The 19,969-nt window shown below is 40.8% G+C and overlaps 2 protein-coding genes across 2 annotated transcripts in view; one reads left to right on the top strand and one right to left on the bottom strand.

Annotated features, from left to right (window-relative positions):
• Positions 1-621: 621 nt before the first annotated feature.
• On the top strand, positions 622-4,246 carry cd8b (cd8 beta; the record flags this gene model as incomplete). Its single annotated transcript, XM_079218823.1, has 6 exons — positions 622-714; positions 1,027-1,138; positions 2,231-2,584; positions 3,309-3,404; positions 4,021-4,110; positions 4,209-4,246. 6 exons carry the CDS (start codon positions 622-624, stop codon positions 4,244-4,246), a joined length of 783 nt encoding a protein of 260 aa, XP_079074949.1.
• An 8,362-nt stretch (positions 4,247-12,608) lies between these two features.
• Positions 12,609-19,969, bottom strand: part of cast (calpastatin) — a 34,792-nt gene continuing 27,431 nt past the window's right edge. The window contains exons 23-37 of the mRNA XM_079218067.1: positions 19,751-19,864; positions 19,494-19,568; positions 19,200-19,304; positions 18,916-19,032; positions 18,694-18,786; positions 18,389-18,502; positions 18,140-18,247; positions 15,952-16,056; positions 15,756-15,848; positions 15,264-15,308; positions 15,039-15,149; positions 14,559-14,645; positions 14,082-14,111; positions 13,703-13,809; positions 12,609-13,595 (exon numbers count right to left, since the gene is read on the bottom strand). Coding sequence (XP_079074193.1) covers positions 13,711-13,809; positions 14,082-14,111; positions 14,559-14,645; positions 15,039-15,149; positions 15,264-15,308; positions 15,756-15,848; positions 15,952-16,056; positions 18,140-18,247; positions 18,389-18,502; positions 18,694-18,786; positions 18,916-19,032; positions 19,200-19,304; positions 19,494-19,568; positions 19,751-19,864 — 1,296 coding nt within the window. The 3' untranslated portion in view covers positions 12,609-13,595; positions 13,703-13,710. The remainder of the gene's footprint in view (positions 13,596-13,702; positions 13,810-14,081; positions 14,112-14,558; positions 14,646-15,038; positions 15,150-15,263; positions 15,309-15,755; positions 15,849-15,951; positions 16,057-18,139; positions 18,248-18,388; positions 18,503-18,693; positions 18,787-18,915; positions 19,033-19,199; positions 19,305-19,493; positions 19,569-19,750; positions 19,865-19,969) is intronic.

Below are 19,969 nucleotides of genomic sequence, written 5' to 3'. Positions count from 1 at the left end.
ATTTGACTTTTCCGATGGCAGGTGTTTTTTTCATGTGTCTGTAACTGCCGGATGAAATTTAATTTTGGTTTGTTGCCCTGCATTTCCACTAAGAACGAAGACAGTTTTCCACTTTTTACAGCTGGAGTGTTCATTTGATTTGTGCAGAAAAGGATCTTCTATGTCAATCGGAAATAAATGTGTTCATTTGATATGTTTAAGCATTGATATCACTTGAAAGAAATTAGTCGGGCATGACTGGAGAAATTCAGAGGGCGGGTTCTTTAAAATTGAACTGAAGAAACTTGTTCCATGTTAACTAATGAGAATAAATGATTTCACTGCGACATGTTTTCTGGTTGAATCTAAAACAAATGTACCTCTTCACTCAATATGTGAGAATATTCAGGATGCATATGATTTCACATATGGATCAGTTGGTCATGCACACATCTCACAGGGTTTGTTATCGTGCTTTTTTAATGTGTCCCTTGATGCACTTTACGCCCATAAGTGAGAAAAAGCTGTATAAAGAATATTTAATAATAATAATAATCAACATACTTGTGGTTCAGGTGTTGTATCACAGATCCTTTGCTTCCAGCACCTGCAGGGAGGTTGCAGGTTGCTCTGCAGGGAGGCATGAGGCCTGGAGCTGCAGAGCTCGAGGTCACGCACCTGGGCAGAGACCACAGCGCTGCAACTGCTGCTCTGTGGATATACAACGTTTATATGGTTTGATATGTCGATTCGTGTCATCTGTTTGTCATGATCCCTGCATGTATGTCATGTATGTCAAAAGTAATGAACACTCTAGTATTTGTTGGGTATGCACTTTTTAGGTGAACAGTCAAGTATTCTTTACGGAACCATTTCCCCATTTCTCTGTGTTTAGCAAAGTTCAAATTTTTTCAGTTTTTTTTTCTCAGCCGTATGTGTGTGTATGGACCACTCTGATAGGCCCTGTGTGTGTGTGTGTGTCACATGGGGTGTTACCTTGACGACTCAGGGCCCTGTCAGCTCAGTTCCTCCCATCTTCTCTCACAGATAGATATCAGGATCCGTCCGCTACCTCCCGCTGTCCTCAGCTGCGTATCGACGGTCACAAAGATGCTGCTGCTGCCGTGGACACTGCTGACGCTCTCGCTGTGGACGTCAGGTGAGACGTGCCTCTGTCAGGGGCCAGGGATGTGTTGCTGTCTGTGTACTTGAAGCGTTTCTGAAGCAACTTAAACTATGTCTGAATTTCTTGAAAACAGTCATAACCATCGTACGTGCTCCGATGTGAAACTTGTTTTTAATACAGATGATGTTGAAGGTTTGAAGTGCAATGTAGCCTTTGGTTCATTTGTCATGATCAGACTACCACGGGAGTTACTTTAATTTAATATCTCAGAATTGTACAACTGTGCATAAAGTCATTGATGCTGTTATTTATGTATTTACATGAATGCAATGTGTACAATCTGGATTCAAATTACAATGATCAGTTATGAGTGTGACAACACACGACCTGTTTGTGCTCTGCGGTATCTTAGATGTGCATTTTATATTTATATGTATTTGTATATTATAGCTCTATCAAGGCATTGAAATGAATTGTATTTTTACCAGTACTGCATGGCGCAACTCATTGGATAAAGATTCAATCTTAAATATTCATACGTTTGGGCAAAGTGATCATCCAAATGACTTGAGCACCAGTGAGCCTTAACCTTTCGCACACTGGAAGCCTCTGTATTTCTACTCATGTTTTGGTATTTCATAACTTGTGATTGCAACAGGTATATGTGCCTACACACCTTACTCAAAAAAGGAAATGGCTCTTCCAGCGAAGGCATAACTTAAACATTGCATAAATGCCAAATTGCTGGCATTTGAAAGATGTGCAACAGGTTTCTTCATATTTGGGGTTCCTTTCCATTCTTGCGACACTTTTGGTTATAGTTGTAGTGTTTCTATACCATATTGCCAAGTATGTTTGTACTTGTATGTGTTTTTATTCATTACAACTTTATTTTGTTAAATTGGAAAGACTGCACATGCACTGTTACTCAAGCATTTCTTAATTGGACAAGTCGGCTTGAGACCTGAAGAAAGGTGACTCTGTTTGTGATGACACACAATTATTGGGCAGTTGTGTGTTTGACCTTGACTTTGTTGTCGTGTGTTGTCGCCCCGGCTGTTAACGATGTCTGACCCTGTAGAGTTGTCCCGTGCGTCTCAAACACCCTTTTATTTCTTCTCCTAGGTTCAGGCCAGACGCTGCAGCAAGAACCCGTCAAGGTTCTTTATCCCAAGATCCTCAGCACGGAGGCGATCGAGTGTGAATGCGTCAACATCTCGTGTGACTCTGTGTACTGGTTCCGCACTATTCACAACCACAGCGAGATGAAGTACCTCGGCAAATGCAACAATGCTCAGCGGGCCAACTACGAGGATGATGTGGACCAGGCACGCTTCAAGTTATGCAGGAGGAGCAGTGCGTCCTTCACGCTGCGCATCATCAACGTGACAGAAGAGGACGCGGGGATTTATTCTTGTGTCCTCAAGGACAAGAAAAACACAGAGATGTGGAAGTCCGGGATTCTTCTTCGGCCGGGAGGTTTGTGTGCCTGAAATCTCAAGCGCTTCATTTACAGGAGTTAAAAGTCAAGCGGCCGTGAGAGTTTGAGTCCATCTGTCTCAATGCAGGAGGAGGAAAGGATTTAAGGGGCTGAATGTGGATCTGTGCCAAACCTGCAGCATTATGTCATTAACGTAATATGTATTCACATTTGTGTGATGAAAATTGTGACTTCAAATAACGATATGCTGCAAAGTACCATGTTCCTCCAGGGGAGTCCACAGGAACTCTCCACTGTCTGCTATCCTTTAAAAAAGAAAAGTTTAAAATGTGATGTGTATCCTTTTCTTTTTATTAGTTTTGACCAACATATTGGATCTTTCTATAGTTTGTCTTGCCTACCTGGGCGCAGCAGTCTTATTATACATTCACTTAGACTTAATGGATGCTCCAAACAACCTCATTAGCTTCAACACAGTGACCGCTGTGTTGCTTTTGTTGAGGGAGAAATATTAATACAGCATAATTTCAATGTTAAAAATCCAAATCAAACCCGTGGCATTTGGGTTATTTGGATCATAGGACTGTACTGTCAAGTCACGCGCAGACACACAACATACATGATGTACTTGTAGAGAAAAGTCATTTTTATGACAAACAAAGATGGTCGCAAATGACTTTCCCGGACAGATTCTTTACATTTTTGCTTCACTGCTGTTTAGTTATCGCTTGTCTTTACGGTTATTTGATCTCCACCTGACAGGGCGCCCGGCTACATCACAGCCGAAGACAAAGCCCAAACCACCCAAACCACCAGTGAAGCCAGTGTGCCGCTGCCCAGCGGAGAATCCTTCACAGGGTACGAGTGTTGATCAAAGGCTGCAGAGCACCTGTATGCAAATGTTTGGTAAATCGTTTGATGCTGATGATCTGTGTCCTGTGATGTACGAGCACTTTTGTCAATACATTGTAACGGTATAAATCTCGTGCACTTTACCAGATCACAATGCTGTAAATACAATAGAGCAGTGTTTTTCAACCTTTTTGGAGCCGCGGCATATTTTCTACGATAAAAAAACCCCGCGGCAAATGTCACATTTTAGCATAATACAGCATATAGGGTAGGTAAGTATTGCATTACCTTACTGGCATGGAAGAGTATTTAATTACTAGGCCAGAACCTATACTGCATGCTCAGACGCTCAACAATGGAAAATTATTTGCGGCAACTAAATCATATTTTTTGGGACCGATTAAGTGAAATTGGACATTTCCCCACGGCACAACTGACGAGCTCTCACTGGAGTGCCGCGGCTCACTGGTTGATAATCACTGCAATGGAGGAGGTTGTTTTTCATACAGACAATGTAATGACAACCAAAGTAGTGATGACCATCTGATGATTGGTTATCCCACCTGGCAAAGCAACGAGCTACAATACATTTAAACTAAATCGTGGACCGTATGTGCTCCAGATGGCTGCGGCTCCCTGGTTCTGTGGCCCTTGGTTGGACTTGATGCGGCCCTGGCTTTGGCCCTCATCGGCACACTGTACTACTTTAGCCGTGAGTAGTCCTCCAGCTGGTCGGCACATTATGCTCACAAAGTATTTTATTACAACTCTGAAGTGTTTTCATGTGTTTGTACGCATTCTTGCTTTTAGGGCTACCCAAAAAATGTCGGCATGCCTTCGTAAAGTAAGTAGATTTACACTATCAGAAAAAAAATATCTGTTGTTTTTCTTGCATAATCAAAAAATGTATTCTGGATTCTTTACATTCCGTTACTTTTGTTTTTCACCATTAAGGAGGAGGTACTTGACCCAATAGCTCTGCATCTACAGCTTATATCTGACTAAAGGTATGCACCTTTATTTATCTTTATATCACATATATTACTGTATGTGTGATATTTATCGCCTCACAAAATGTTTTCAGGTTAAAGTAACGTGGAGCATGAAGGAGAAGAGCCCTGAAGATCCCGTCTGCTAACAACATGTCCTGATCATTAACGTCTGCCGGTCAGAGAAGACTTTGACGGTTTCAAGAGCAGCAACCATGTGTAACATATTGTAATATTTTGGGTTAACGTACAAGACGGCTCCAGAGCTCCACCATGTTCAATTCTAAACTCTGTGCTATAACTTTAAATCTATTAAATGTTTGTTTTTGTGTCAATATGCAGATGACATCATCATTTATCCAAGTGATCTGTAACATTGGTTTTTAAATTAGTATTATTTCAGGACAAAAAATTGCCACCAAACAGCTTAAATCAATACAGTATTTACTCAGTTCCATTTGAACTGTCTTCGCTTTCTATTAGTTGTTTTTTGTCTTAAAATAGCACTGTCAAGTTAATTATTCAGTATGGATAACTCTGTTAGATGTTCAATTAATTACATTGTTGAAACTCTTTTTCTATGGGTCATAAAAGTCTTTGTACGATCTGTTATTAAACGCATCGATATACAAATGTTATAGATGCCATTGGTGTGTGTGCATACAGATAAGTGCCATAAAGCAGAGTCACCAACACATTGATGAAGCGCTGACACCTTGCTCAAGGGCACTTTAGCAGGATCGATACAGGTGTAACTTTGAGGTTGTGTGAGTCTCCATTGACAGTTATGACTTGTGCACATAACTAAGAACTCCTATGTTTCTAAATGTTTGTCGCGGCGTATCGTTTGCACAATGTCGGTGCATGTGAATGGAAAAGAAGAGAAAGAGGTTTGAAGTGGGTGTTATACATCCATTGTCAATATTCAGTTTGGCGGATGTGACCGGGTTTGTTTTCTTCCTTTTCCTTTGATGTGTAAACTTGCATCACATTCAGTTTCTGTTGGAACGGCCTCCAGCATGTGCCCACGAGCTCGATTGTGATCATATTAAAAATTAAAGGCTACAAACTTGTTTTGCATTGCATCTCGTGCTGTCGCGCTCTTTTCACGCACAACAAGCACAACAAGCAACACACACACATACACACAAGCAACACACCTGTGCGATTGAGGGGTGTGAAGACATGACTGAGCTGGTGGTTGTTCTGGTCTTTTCCTGTGAGCCGGAGAGAGAGGAGACAGAGCCGCGTTCACTGAGATGCTATCGCTTCGCTCAGCTTTGAGCTCTTCATCTCGTCTCTGAAACAAAAAGACCACAAAAAGACCACAGACCGAACCACGAGCACTGAGACGCAGAGAAAGACACAGAGCGTTACACTTTGGAAACGAGTACAGAAAGAAAAGCTACAAAACACTTCTTGTTGCAGTGTGTTTAATCGGATATAATTCAATATCATACAATTGTATTACCATTGCATTTAAATACTGAATACATGTATTCATTTTGGATAACAATGCACTAAATGAACAAAATCTAACAATTATCCATCAACACTTTTCATGTAAAGCTGCTGCCTGCATTGTGTGCGACATATATAATCAAAGTGAAGTAGACCAAGATTACATTCAGTTTCCAGCTGCACTCAAGACCGCCTCAATCATGCAATATATATCATAATAATAATGACAATGTGGAATCATTCTCTCTCATGTTAACGTCTCATGTTAATGTCAACGATTGAGGAAAAGATGTATTCAGAGTATTCGGTTACAGGAAACAATATTGAATACAGATACAGATATGTATATATCGATATAGATATGTATATAGATATGTCATGTATATTTGTAAGATACAGAGGATCGATTTCTGCTGTTGTACAAATGCAGGTGAGTATATTTAAAAAACAAGACACGATAAAGAAAAAGTAAAGATGCACACAACATATTTTGTAAACCATTTGTGTGTTTTGTATCCTGCACATTCTTCTGCTAAATAAATACCAAACTCTGACGTGTCATTTATTTTACTGGTACTACAGTAAGTAATTAATTTTAGTCAAATTAAATGATTACACAAATACATTTTTATATTAGTGTTTATATGTATATTATTGTTTTACTTACTGCTCTTTACTTTTAACTTTCTCTATTTATCAGTATTTCATTCTGTCCTACTTTACTGCAACAATTTCCCATTAATAAATGGGATTAATAAAGGATTGTTAGATACACCCTTCATTAATAAATTGTACATGAAAAGCATAACAGTTCTTGCAATTTAAACCTCTGTCTGTGTGGCCGATGGTAAACAGAAGAACAATTACTGCATCTTTCTACATTTTACATGTATTTTCTGTAATATATTTAAATTGTGAATTCATCACGTGAAACACCATTTCACGTAATACATTCACATTTAGGAATATTATTGACAAGCTACATGGATAATGTAAGGTTTCAAAATGAAAAATGCCTCTAATGCTTTTCTACAAGACATAGTTTATGACTATTATTTATACATGACTATAAATAATATATGTATTAAATAACTTAATATACACCGTGCTGTATATCCGTTCTCTAAAACACATTAAATGGTGCAACAAGAATACACACTTGCAAATTAAGTCAAAAAATGTATTGAAATGTGTAAATTTCGAGGGAATGTGTGGTGAAATCCTGCAGACAACATATTGTGTAATATGTTATATAGCTCATGGTTTACAGTATCAGCTGTCATATATTTCAACAGTAAAGTTGTCACACATTGTTATGTAACAATCAAGAAGGTCAATTTAAATACAAAACATGTCAAAACCCACACACATACCATCCTAACAGGAAGTCTTAGCAACAGAAGAAATGATGGATACACATCTATGTACAGGCATTCGGTTTCTCCATTTCAAAACTCTCCATTACTTACTTTTCATAACTTCATATCCCATAATGCTCGGAGAGGTGAGCCAAAGTGACAACAGGTGAACAGTCTTATTGATGTTGACTTACTGGTTTTAGGGGTGCTGCTATATTTTCAGATTCTAAAGGCGTCGCTTCTCACTGTATTTGAATGTCAAGCTATGCGATGCTTCTATACAGGGCACTCTCTTTCTCACTGGCTTCCCCTGGTCACACACACACACACACACACACACACACAGATGTAAGTTTCAGGTTGGAGACCCCCGTATGAGTAAGATAGGGAAGCCCATGCAGGTGTGAGTGTGAGTGACTCAAACCTGAAACAGAGGTCTGGAAAGGTGAAGTGGGCCATGGGAGCGTTTTGACTGGGTCTCCCCTCCAACACTGAGCATCAACAGAATCCCCTGCTGACTGATAACGAAGCAAAAACCTCAACCTGGTTTCCATCATGGTTTCATTTGAAACAATGTCAAAGAAATGGACTCGAAATTCTTTTTAATTTGGGATAAGGATAAGAACATGCTCTACATCTCCCCCTCTCTGCTTGTTTCTCTCTCCCCGCCCACCTGTGGAACAGATGAATTGGCTCACAAAAGAGCAAAATGTCAGCACTCGTTGCCCATTACTGAGCCGGCGCATTTACTTTCCATCACTGAACAGGAAGTAGGATGGGCCTTGGGTTTCGCCATCGCCGCTGTAGCACTCTCAGTTCATCTGAACGGAGTTTCACTTCCTTGTTTGTCAAGCTTTCACATGAAGTGACAGATGACATGGTGCTGAATTGATTGTTGCTCGTGTAGAAGCTATGCCATTTGGTGTTAATGGAAAAATGCTCTTTTACAACCTGGTGCCAGTTTTTTACCAGTTCATCACAGCTTTACGCATTCTGCAGCAATCAGACGTGTACATGTACAGCTGCTCCAGGGAGTAGCTCTCCAAACGCTTGAAGTAGTGCTCATCACCAAATGGCATGTCGGATTTTTAAAATGAGTCATAGTATAATATGGCAACCTCTGGTTCTGTCGACTGGAGCCAATGTGGAAGTGTCTTAAAACTTGAATTATCTCGACTGGCCACCAGAGGGTTCATGTGTTAAAGCTGCATTCTCTCCCCTGACCACCAGGGGGAGACTCCTCTGGTTGTATAGAAGTATATGCTTCATGTGTTAAAGCTGCATTCTCTCTCCTGACCACCAGGGGGAGACTCCTCTGGTTGTATAGAAGTATATGCTTCATGTGTTAAAGCTGCATTCTCTCCCCTGACCACCAGGGGGAGACTCCTCTGGTTGTATAGAAGTATATGCTTCATGTGTTAAAGCTGCATTCTCTCTCCTGACCACCAGGGGGAGACTCCTCTGGTTGTATAGAAGTATATGCTTCATGTGTTAAAGCTGCATTCTCTCTCCTGACCACCAGGGGGAGACTCCTCTGGTTGTATAGAAGTATATACTTCATGTATTAAAGCTGCATTCTCTCTCCTGACCACCAGGGGGAGACTCCTCTGGTTGTATAGAAGTATATGCTTCATGTGTTAAAGCTGCATTCTCTCTCCTGACCACCAGGGGGAGACTCCTCTGGTTGTATAGAAGTATATGCTTCATGTGTTAAAGCTGCATTATCTCTCCTGACCACCAGGGGGCGACTCCTCTGTTGTACAGAAGTCTATATAAATGACTCTACTTCTCTCGATTTATTCCATCAGTAAACATTGTAAACATGAGTTTATGGTCTCAATCTCTAGTTTCAAGTCTTCTTCATCTTCTTCATGATGTTTATTTAGTAAATGATGTCCATTTAGAGTAAAATATCCCATAAAGCAGGGGATGCTTACTGTGATTGGCAGGCTGCTGCCGCTACCAGAGCCGCATACTGTCTCTACATCTCTCCTCCACTTTCCAAATATGCTAATATGATCATCAGTTGCAAAAAAGCAAAGATGGCGACGGACATATTCCAAGATGGTGACGGCCACATCGCAGAACTCGAGGCTTCAAAACGACAGTCCACAAACCAATGGATGACTTCACGAGGAATACGTCCACTTCTTATATACAGTCTGCGTATATTATGTCGAAAAAGGCATAGCATGGCACAGTACATTTTAAAAAGTCATAAAAAGATCATAGTATAGCATGGCAAAAAGACATGGTATAGTATTTTGAAAAAAGCAATATCGAAGGTTTTCGTACAAAGGTTGTAGAATAAAATGTCGGCTAAAAAGGCTTAAAAGTCACAGTAGAGTGGAAAAAAGTCATGAAAAAGTGATTGTAAGTGTAAACGACACACTGCTGTGTTCTCGCTGCTCGAGAAGCGCAGATCGGTGGGCTCCACTTCAAACATCTGGCAGACCACCACCGCGCTTGCAGGAGATCTCTGCAGCGCTGCAATGATCCCATTTGACACAGCAGAGAGGAAGGTACCAGCTGGGGCTGACGTCGCACTGAATTATCTCCCAGCAGGCTCCAACAAACACCACAGAGACATGTTTGGCAGCTGTGGACGTCTGCAACTATAAAGATGAACCAGAAGTGGATCCTGGTGATTCTGGTGATATGTCAAAGTAAGTTTAATCTGGATTTTGAAATCTATTCACTCCCGTGAAGCTGCATTAACGTGTCCTCTGCTCTATTTCCTAGTATTCTGCTTTTGACAGAATATTGGATATAACTGCTTCCCTTTTATCACATCTTTTAGAAATGACTCCAGGAGCCGGTAAAGAAAAGACGGTGAAGGAAGGGGACCCGGTGGACATGCCCTGCACGCTTATGCAGAAGGCCAGCTTGGTCGTCTGGTTTCGAGTCCTTGGTTCTGGCGTGGAATTCATTGCATCTTTCACCAACAATGGCATGCTAAAGTTAGCCGGGGCCTCCTTCACCTCCACCTTCAGTAACTCAATGACTCGTGGGACCTTAACGCTGAAGTCATTCAACAAAACCCGGGACAGCGGCGCTTACAGCTGTGCGTCTCTCATGGGAGGTATGAAATTGGAATTCGGCGAAGTAACCCGGCTGGTCGGAGGTGAGTTTTGTTTCATATATTTGGTGTAATAGTTTTTTAATGGATGCTTTTTAGCATCGCTTACCATCACGACTTTTCCCTTTCACCAGAACCAGTTGAAGTCGCAGTCCAAGCGCCACAGACCACCATCACTGCGCCAAACCAATGCACGACTGCCGCGCCATGCGTGTGTAACACTCAGGAGATTAAGAAGCGAGGTAGATGCTCATGATCATAATCATATCATCGTCATGTGTGTGATGCTGTGAGGAGCAGTTGGTAAATGAGCACATACTCTGCAGGGGAAGCCAGTCCTCAAATGTTTTGCTCTCCCATCATACTGGGCTCACTGGCTGGTGGCTGTGGCCTTCTTCTCCTCTCCCTCATCATCACCATCCTGTACTGCAACAGTAAGTGTATTTGATATCTAAAATGTGGTTCCCTGACGTTTAATATGGAGAATACATGTCTGGAAATAGTTTACATGTTTTTAAATTTCAGTCTGTTTTTTCTGAGTTTCTTCATTTACAACTTGAATGCTTTTTGCTGTAATATGTGTGTAATGATTTCTAACAGCATTTTGGATTTGTTGTAGAAATGAGAACACGGAGATGCCCACACCATAACAAAAGAAAGTAAGTTATTTTTTTTAATCTAATATTGTAACCATTAGGGCCATAAGAATACTGAGGTCATTAGAAGCAGACATCGAAAGGAAAGTGTGAACAAATAGTAATTCATTATTCAGTTTTTCCCCATATATATATATATATATATATATATAGATTATTAGATTATTAGATAGATTATTATATTACATACATACATACATACATACATATATATATATTTTAAATCTCTGTGAGCTGTTTAGTAATATTGATTGAGTTGAGTTTTAAAATAAATAAAAAGTTGTTTCAGGGAAATTAATCTGAAAATCCAAAATGGTTCATACACGTAACTCCAACTTCCATTGGAACCAAATCACAATGTTCTTTCAGTGTTTTAACTTTTTCACTCTGACGGGAATATTGTTGGAGACATATTTATTTATTTAACAAACACACACTCACACACACGTCATAAAATATTTCAAATAACACCATATTACAGAAGACATAACTCAGTTTTGTCATCACCTGTTTTAAGATATTAATTATTATTATTGCTCATTTTAAATGCCTTGCTTATCTCTTAGACCGCGGGTGATGGCTCCTGGAAAACAAATGATGACCAACAGACACGTTTAATCTAAATGGTGCAATTTCTTTTCATTTCTCCAAACAGCAATCATGCTTTCCATCCTATTTACAGTTTAATGACATTCATGGTGAATATTTTGCTGCCAACTTAAAAAGTTCTGATTGTAACAGAAACTATAAAAACTTTTTTAAGTGCTTCAAGGATTCAATGTATCAAATACTTCAGATCTTCAGCATCCAGTATGAACTGTAAGATTTAGATTAAACGCTTTAAATGAAATCACATGAAATGTCTATTTATCTAATTCTAATTAATATTGATTGTAATAGAAACCACTGAAGTCCTGAGAATATTCTCTCTTATTAACATTTATTTTAAAATTGATGTAAAAATTGTGTATAATTCATTTTGCTGTTGTATTAAGCCCAAAAAGTATGATTTCCCCCGTATTACTGTACTGTCTTTTAGTTTTTCTCTTCAACATTTTCAAACTAGAACTGAACTTGCTTTTTGCATAATACAAATAAAATATATAAAAAGGTAAAAAGAAAGAAAGAAATTGCTCTGATAAGATTTGCAGCAGTATAACTTGAAATGTTAGAAAGTTTTTTCAATTTATATTCAGTTAAGCCTTAAGGTTTTTACAAGTATGAAAGATAATTTTCGTCATTATAATTGTATGTACCATATTTTAGAATCGTCTCACTGTGAGGGTTTTATAACTTGAAATAAATATATATTATACAAGTTGTATTTGTGTGTTTTTTGCATATAAAACCCACTCATTTGCATCAGTCATTCGGTCTTGTCACAGAAATATAGTTCATAAACGTCAGCCCGATTCAAAAGGAGAAACTGTCTGCAGAGAGAAAAACCACCAAGTCACAAGTAGAGAAAGACATTTTCAAAAGAGATTCTGTTCCCGTTCAATTTAATACATTCACACAATTTACACACACTTTCCTTTTTACCTTTTGAAAAACAGCGTTTATTCATTTATGTAGCTTTTCCCCCACAAATGAAGGCAGTTTGTGTCAGCTTTTGTGAATCATTTTGGGCACTAATGGTAAAAACCAGACACTACATAGAGCAACCACACCATTCAAATGTTCAGATCTCCTTTATTTAATTAGCATTCCCACATCTAAAATACGCCTCAGATCTTTTGACTCACACCCACACAAAACCTTTGACATGAAAACAATTACTTGGGGACAGTATATTGATTTTTTTGACTTTGCAGTTGAAAGCCCTTTGAAAATTATACAGTGTTGTCTTATATAAAGCAAAAAACATCTTTTCTTTTTTTCTTTTTTGTACAGTATACAAACGAGGGCAGTGAACAAAGCTTGTCGCCACCTCGGTTCTTTAAGTGCACTTCTAGACACCAGCATTTGTTTTCTTTCTACAAGGCCAATACATAGAAAAGACCTTTTTTTTAAACAGATCTTTACTGGAAGAGAAAGGCATTTGCCAAAAGCTCTCAGACACAGATTTAAGCAGAACACCTCCTGGAAATCCTCCTCATAGTTAATTATGTAAACTATATATTGTTCAAAATATAAGCAAACTAAGCTGTACACTAGTGTCTTAATGGCATCTGACCACATTGTGATAGAAAACTTGGCTTTTCTGTGTACATCAAGATTGCACAAACATCCCGCTGCTGTACACCCACTTTGTGCTGCTCGCATGAAAGCTGACGGTTACCACGGCTCCAACTCAACTTGACTTCAACTGCTCTCTTTCTCCACAGACCCCCCACCTTCACGCATTCATTCTCCACCTTGTTTTTAGAGTCTTCTTATTTTCTCCAAAGACTGAAACCAAAACCGTTTCATCCTTAAACACATGTGAACCGAGCAGAAAAGGCACCGCATGCCGAAGTGTGTGTGTGTGTGTGTGTGTGTGTGTGTGTGTGTGTGTGTGTGTGTGTGTGTGTGTGCGTGTGTGTGTGCATGGGTTATGGGTATGTCTAGGTTTGTCTTTTATCAACTATACATTCTTGATGATTTAGAAAAAATAGAATAATCATCCAGAAAGCCGCTCCCTCACAGATTCTCTGTCAAACTGCGCTGACAACCTGCAACACGAGACACATTCAACAGTCAGTGGAAAGGCGTTTATCGTGTTGAGCATCTTTTTTTTTTAATCAGGTAAAGCTGGGCCACCGAGGAGAACAACACTCACCAGACGGTCTAGCTCCTGCCTCCCTTCTTTGTAGATTTTGGCACAACGTCTGAGCTCGGCGGAGCCGGGAGCTGCTCAGTGGCAGACGGCTCCTCTGCATGGTGTTTCTGAAATGCACGATTAAAGTTAAAACACATAAAAAGGAGAAGAAGAAGAAGCCGCGCCTTTGCATGGAACAATACTCCAGATTTAATGTAATTATTTGGGGGAATTAACACGAGTCAAAGCAGAGAATGCATAACATGCAGCTTCGTGCAGGCTCCACCGACAGATATATTTTATTTGAATTTGATTTGATTATAAGCGCAAGATTCATTTCGTCCATTGTCGTGCACAGGCGACTGAATGTTTGTCTTCATGCAGCAGGCAGGTTGCTTACTTTAGACTTTGACTTTGACTTGCTCTTGCCCTGTAACAAAGTTGACACCTTGGTTAGGCTCACCAGCTCCTCGTTGCTCCATGAGGCGGTGACCACACACACAGTAAGTGATAGTAAACAACCTGTAGAGGGCGCCATTGACCACAACAACTAAAAGTGTGGAACATCAGTACTTGTGAACTGCCAATAGTCATTAGCAGATTTTTTTCCCCCCATAAGATTTCAAGAGCTACATTTACATCCAGCTCTTGATGATTTTTATTGACGATGTAGAGCAGCTGAAGGATGACGAGGGAAGGAGAGAGGGGATGACATGCAGCAAAGGAATCAAGGCTGCTGCCAAGGACTCTCGCTGGAGTCTACTTGGGGTGCACACTTTACCGGGTGAGCCAGAGACCGCCCCATCTATCGCTCTTTAACTTTTACTGTACAAGTATTGTCATCTGATGGAATAATCTCTCACAAAGACCTTCTTACCTTTGGTTTGTCGGCCTTAGATTTGAACCCTGGGGCGTCTGGGAGCAGGGTGTCAGACAGGGATTCCAGAACGGGACCAGCCATTGGCTAGGAGAGAAGAATAAATACAGAAGTGATAAACACACGTATCACACATGGTCAGCTCATAATGTACTGAACTAATATAATTATTCAAGTGAGAATCTGAATCAATTCAGCATAAATAAATGTCCAGTATGCACTTTCAATTGATCATTGAACTGTGGAATAATAACAATTAAACACACGACTCCCTACATTGTTGTTCCAAAGCTCATCTTAGAGATGGAATTAAAAGCGTGTTTTAGGTGAGTTTAAAGTTCACCATGCGCTCCAAACACAAGGTCAAAAGGTGTACTTTCGAAATGTCTCGCCTCAATTAAATGTGACCAGTATTAGTTTCGCCTGTGCTTTTCTCACTACGACAGGTTGAAATGTGTTGCAGTGTAGTTTCTGTGCTACCTTCAGGGGCTCTGAGTCCAGCACAGGAGGCACCAGCTTTGTGGCAGCAGCGGGAGCAGTAGAGAAGTCACTAGACAGCAGGTCCAAGGCGGTTTTATTATCCATCGTCTTCTACGGAAAGAAAATCAAACGATCTGCGTGTTGTACATGGACGGGGAACTGAATATAATGCAACAGTGCTCGACGGCCTCCTGTCATATTCTGGTGGTGCGAGTGCATGTTTACCTCCTTGGGTGTTGCAGCTGCTTTGGCCTTTGCTTCTGCCATTTCCTTTAAAGTTAAATTGATGAACATTAGACACACAGCAGAATTACTACGACTAACAAGCAGGTCCAGTGCATTCAAATCTACACCCTCACACAGTATGTTGCCCCAGAATAAAGACACTCAGCAAGGCCGTAATCACGTATAGAACAATGTCCACTTCCTTTATTACATCTCCCATTTCATTATTTATAATTGTTTGTACTTATCTGCATCAATATTAAAACTAAAATATAGGAATTATGATAATCTTGACTAACAACAGCTGCTAACCAAAATGAACTGTCTCCATTAACAAGACAGGCGAGCAGCTCTTTGAGGACAGGTCAGGGGAGGACCGTCTAGGAAACATTCATGTTTGGACCAAACTTCTTGACAAACCATCAGGGTGTTTTTCTTGCTTTAAGGATGAACTTCCAACAGTAACCAAAAGAGTAAGACGGGTTTTATTACCTTCTGGTCTTTCTCGGTGGGTCGATACTCTGGAGGCAGTGAGTCATCTCTCTCTCCCATTTTAATCAGCCTTTCTTCTACGGCCTTTTTCTCCTGCAATATAAAGACAAATCGGGACAGTTGAAGTGACCGGAAGACTTTTTTTCCTGAGCACAAACTGACGATGTTCTCTGCCGTGCTGGCTGGCCTCCTGTACCTTGACTATGTCTTTGGCGGGAGGTGGTGCGGGCTGCGGGGCGCGGGGAATATCCTTCAAGGTGTCTGACAGAGCGTCCAGGGCACTGCCTGTTCCAGCGGGAAGCTGAGTGCACAAACACAGACACACAAAACGAAAGATAGTGATGCAACTGCAGGGTTTTAGAGTCTAAAGAAGCTCCAGTTGTTCTTGTGCATTTACAGGGTTCATACACATTTTGACCAATGGTTTTCCATGACTTTAAACCAAATTTCCATGACCACACATTTAGTGAAATCTAGGTGTAAACATGAAAAAGTGAGTAAATGTAGTATTTAAACTAACAATGAGAATTCCAAATCATACAGTAAACCTTAAATGACTCAAATGATTTACATTTTTTGCGTCTTTCTTATAACAGCATATTAATTATTTCAAACTCAGCGTAAATGAACATCATGAACACATGAATATAACACTTTTCAATGACTTTTCTACGGAAGCGCATTGCATTCACTGGATAAAAAAACAAATAGACCCCTTTTCTCGTAATTACGACATCCTGATCTCGTAATTACGAGATCAGAATCTCGTAATTACGAGAAAAGAAAAAGGAAACGTCTGTAAATCCTCTCTCAGTGGCAATTATGGCGCTATCGCAGTTAATCTGCTATTATTACCTTCTCGGTTTGAGACACTGGGAAATACTGATGTTTCTAAAAAATGAGGATGGTATTAAATTGAGTATGTCAACACTGCGCGGGCATCTCAAGACGTTAGGATTGTTCAGGCGGAAAGCCCAGTCTGACGCCTGGATGTGGCTCTGTTTCTGCAGGAGCAGTTGAACCAACACGGGATGCTTCATGGATACAAATTCATGCATTTGAAATGCATCCAATCTGGTTTGGTAGTGACTGTAACGGACCTCTGAGAGTTTAAAGTATTGTAGTAGTTTGTTCCTTTTTTTGTCCTTCATTTTAGTCCGTTTTGTTACTGCAGTCGGTGCATTTCCGGTTGCGCTCTTATTTTGAAGGTACAAAAAACGAAAGTTGTTAGTAAGAAACGGGCAGCAAGGAAAAGTTGCCATAAAAACGGAAAACAGTGATAAAAAGGTTACGGATGTATTATTAGTTTAGCACCTTGCTGATATGGGCACAAGGTTTGCACCTGTTCAAGTTCATTTTTTGAGAAAATATTGTTTTAGATTGTTAGGTTTTTTGTCTGTGTCAGAGCTTAAGCTAACCAACTGCTATTTCCGTTTTTCTTCATCGTTCTTACGGTGAGTTCAATAAACCTTTACGAACCATCACTTAAAGACTCCAGACTATACTTCTGCCGGGGATGCTGCAGTGACTCAAAGAACTGTGCGGCAGCTGTTAAAAATCCTAGATCCTCAAGGAGTAACTAAGGCAACGGAACGTCTAAGAAGACGCCTGTACACACACATGCATACAGACGCCTGTACACACACATGCATACAGACGCATGTACACACACATGCATACAGACGCATGTACACACACATGCATACAGACGCCTGTACACACACATGCATACAGACGCCTGTACACACACATGCATACAGACGCATGTACACACACATGCATACAGACGCCTGTACACACACACACGCATACAGACGCCTGTACACACACACATGCATACAGACGCCTGTACACACACATGCATACAGACGCCTGTACACACACATGCATACAGACGCCTGTACACACACATGCATACAGACGCATGTACACACACATGCATACAGACGCCTGTACACACACATGCATACAGACGCCTGTACACACACATGCATACAGACGCCTGTACACACACATGCATACAGACGCCTGTACACACACATGCATACAGACGCCTGTACACACACATGCCATACAGTAGCCAGTATGGCACCCTTGGTAATCAGGTCAGGATCTCGTAATTACGAGATCAGGATGTCGTAATTACGAGAAAAGATCTCGTAATTACGAGAAAAGATCTCGTAATTACGTGATCAGGATGTCGTAGTTACGAGAAAAGGGGTCTATTTTTTTTTTATCCAGTGAATGCAATGCGCTTCCGTACTTTTACAAAACGGTTGGGATTTTTTTTCTTTCTTCAAGGACTTTTCCAGGCCTGGAAATAACCATTTTAAAATTCCATGACTTTTCCAGGTTTTCCATGACCGTTTGAACCCTGCACTTACCTCTGGGGCAGTTTCTGTAGGAGCATTAACTGCGGACTTCAACGTTGGCGCAGCAGAGGAGCAAACAAAGTCGGCCGCCATGGCATTCAAAACGAAGTCTCCAGAGGACTGAGGGAGGGAGAGAATGGAGTGTATAAAATCCCTGCAGGACCCCCAAATTTCAATTTTCTTTTATCGGACTTTTCCACTGGAAAACGTATCTGTGCATCACACTGTATAATTGTAAACAGTGCTAGATCCACAGCGTACCTGTGCAGGAGGAGCGGAGGGGGTGACGACAGGAGCCTGGACGACAGGAGCTGATGAAGAGGTCGTGAAGTCTCCAGACAAAAAGTCCAGAGCGTCACCAGTACCCATGGTGGGCTGCAGGAGGAGGGGAGAATGAGGAGAAATGATGAGGCGCTTGTCTTTCAAAGCGGCACAAAAAGAATGCTGAAGATGGAACTTCATAGCGTTTTGATCGCCATTTAAACAAAATGCATCTTATATTGCTTATAAGTGAAAACATAAATACAATGTTGTCCGTTGATACCAGTAACAGATCTACACCGTACCTTTGGAGGAGGAGCATGTACAGCAGGAGCTGCTGCAGAGGTCGTGAAGCCTCCAGACAAAAAGTCCAGAGCGTCTCCAGTACCCATGGTGGGCTGCAGGAGGAGGACACAGAGGAGAGATATATACACATATATATATAGTATATATCAACATCTTGTTGCTACTGTAATTATTGTACAGTGATACACAATGACCTGGAAGTGAATTTGTCCCAGTCTCACCTCAGGTTTTGGAGCAGGCAGTTTGTTATTTTTGTCGTCCTTAAACCTGTAATCTGGATGGATTGTGTCCTCCCTCTCCCCTACGAGCACGCCCTTCTCCTTCTTGCGTTTGTCCTCCTGTGAAAAAGGAAAAGAGGAGGGAATGAGACATGTTCTGGAGCCGTTACTGAATACATTCAGTGATTGTTTCTGGATGAAGATGAAATTGTGTCTCGACTGGGCCGTCCACTAGAGAGGCCATCAAGGCTGTGAAAACAAGGCAGTGTGGCGGCCGGTGCTCCTACCGAGACGATGTCCTCAGGTCTGAGTTCTGGAAGTTCAGGTTTTGGTTTGTCTTCTGGCAACGTGTCAACAAGAGCATTGAGAGCATCCAGAGACATGGCGTCATCCTGAGGAGGGAACGGGACAGGAAGTAGAAAATGTAACTGCAATAATGTTGATGGGAAGTGAATTAAGTAGAAGCATGACGATGAAGGCAAGAGGAGGAAAATAACCATTTCACTTTTCCTTTTATGCAGCTTAAACAAGAATAAAAACATATAGTAAACAATGAGGTATTTCCGAAAAAAAAGTATTACCGCATCAGTCTTGGGCTTTGCTTGTTGTGGTTGTCCAGCGTTAACTGGCCTGGTCTGCTGTGGACAAACCGTTCTCTGCAGGAACACAAGGACATACAGTGGGACATGTAGATTGAAAAGACATGGGAGCATGCAGAGACAGGCCTGCACGGCTGAGAATACGACATCATTTCCATTTATTCTATTAACTCAGTAAGGAGACACACACTTTGGAAGCACACATTGTTTCACACACACACACACACCAGTAGTTTTACCTCTGGTGTCTTCTTGGCAGGAGGAGGGGCAGGTGCCTGAACTCCAGAAACTTTAGTTGGAGCCACAAAATCTCCAAGAAGTACATCCACAGCTGACACATCCTCTATTGTGATCTAAAAGAAAAACACAGAAATAATAGCTTTCAGCAATAACAAGTGAGGAAATGAAAAAATAAATCTAAAATAGCAGTAATATAAATATGAAGCTGGGAAAGTTAG

Source organism: Taurulus bubalis (assembly GCF_910589615.1).
Source record: "Taurulus bubalis genome assembly, chromosome: 5".
Lineage (NCBI taxonomy): Eukaryota > Metazoa > Chordata > Actinopteri > Perciformes > Cottidae > Taurulus > Taurulus bubalis.
The sequence above is the reverse complement of the archived record's forward strand: the minus strand, read 5'-3'. Positions and strand labels throughout refer to the sequence as shown.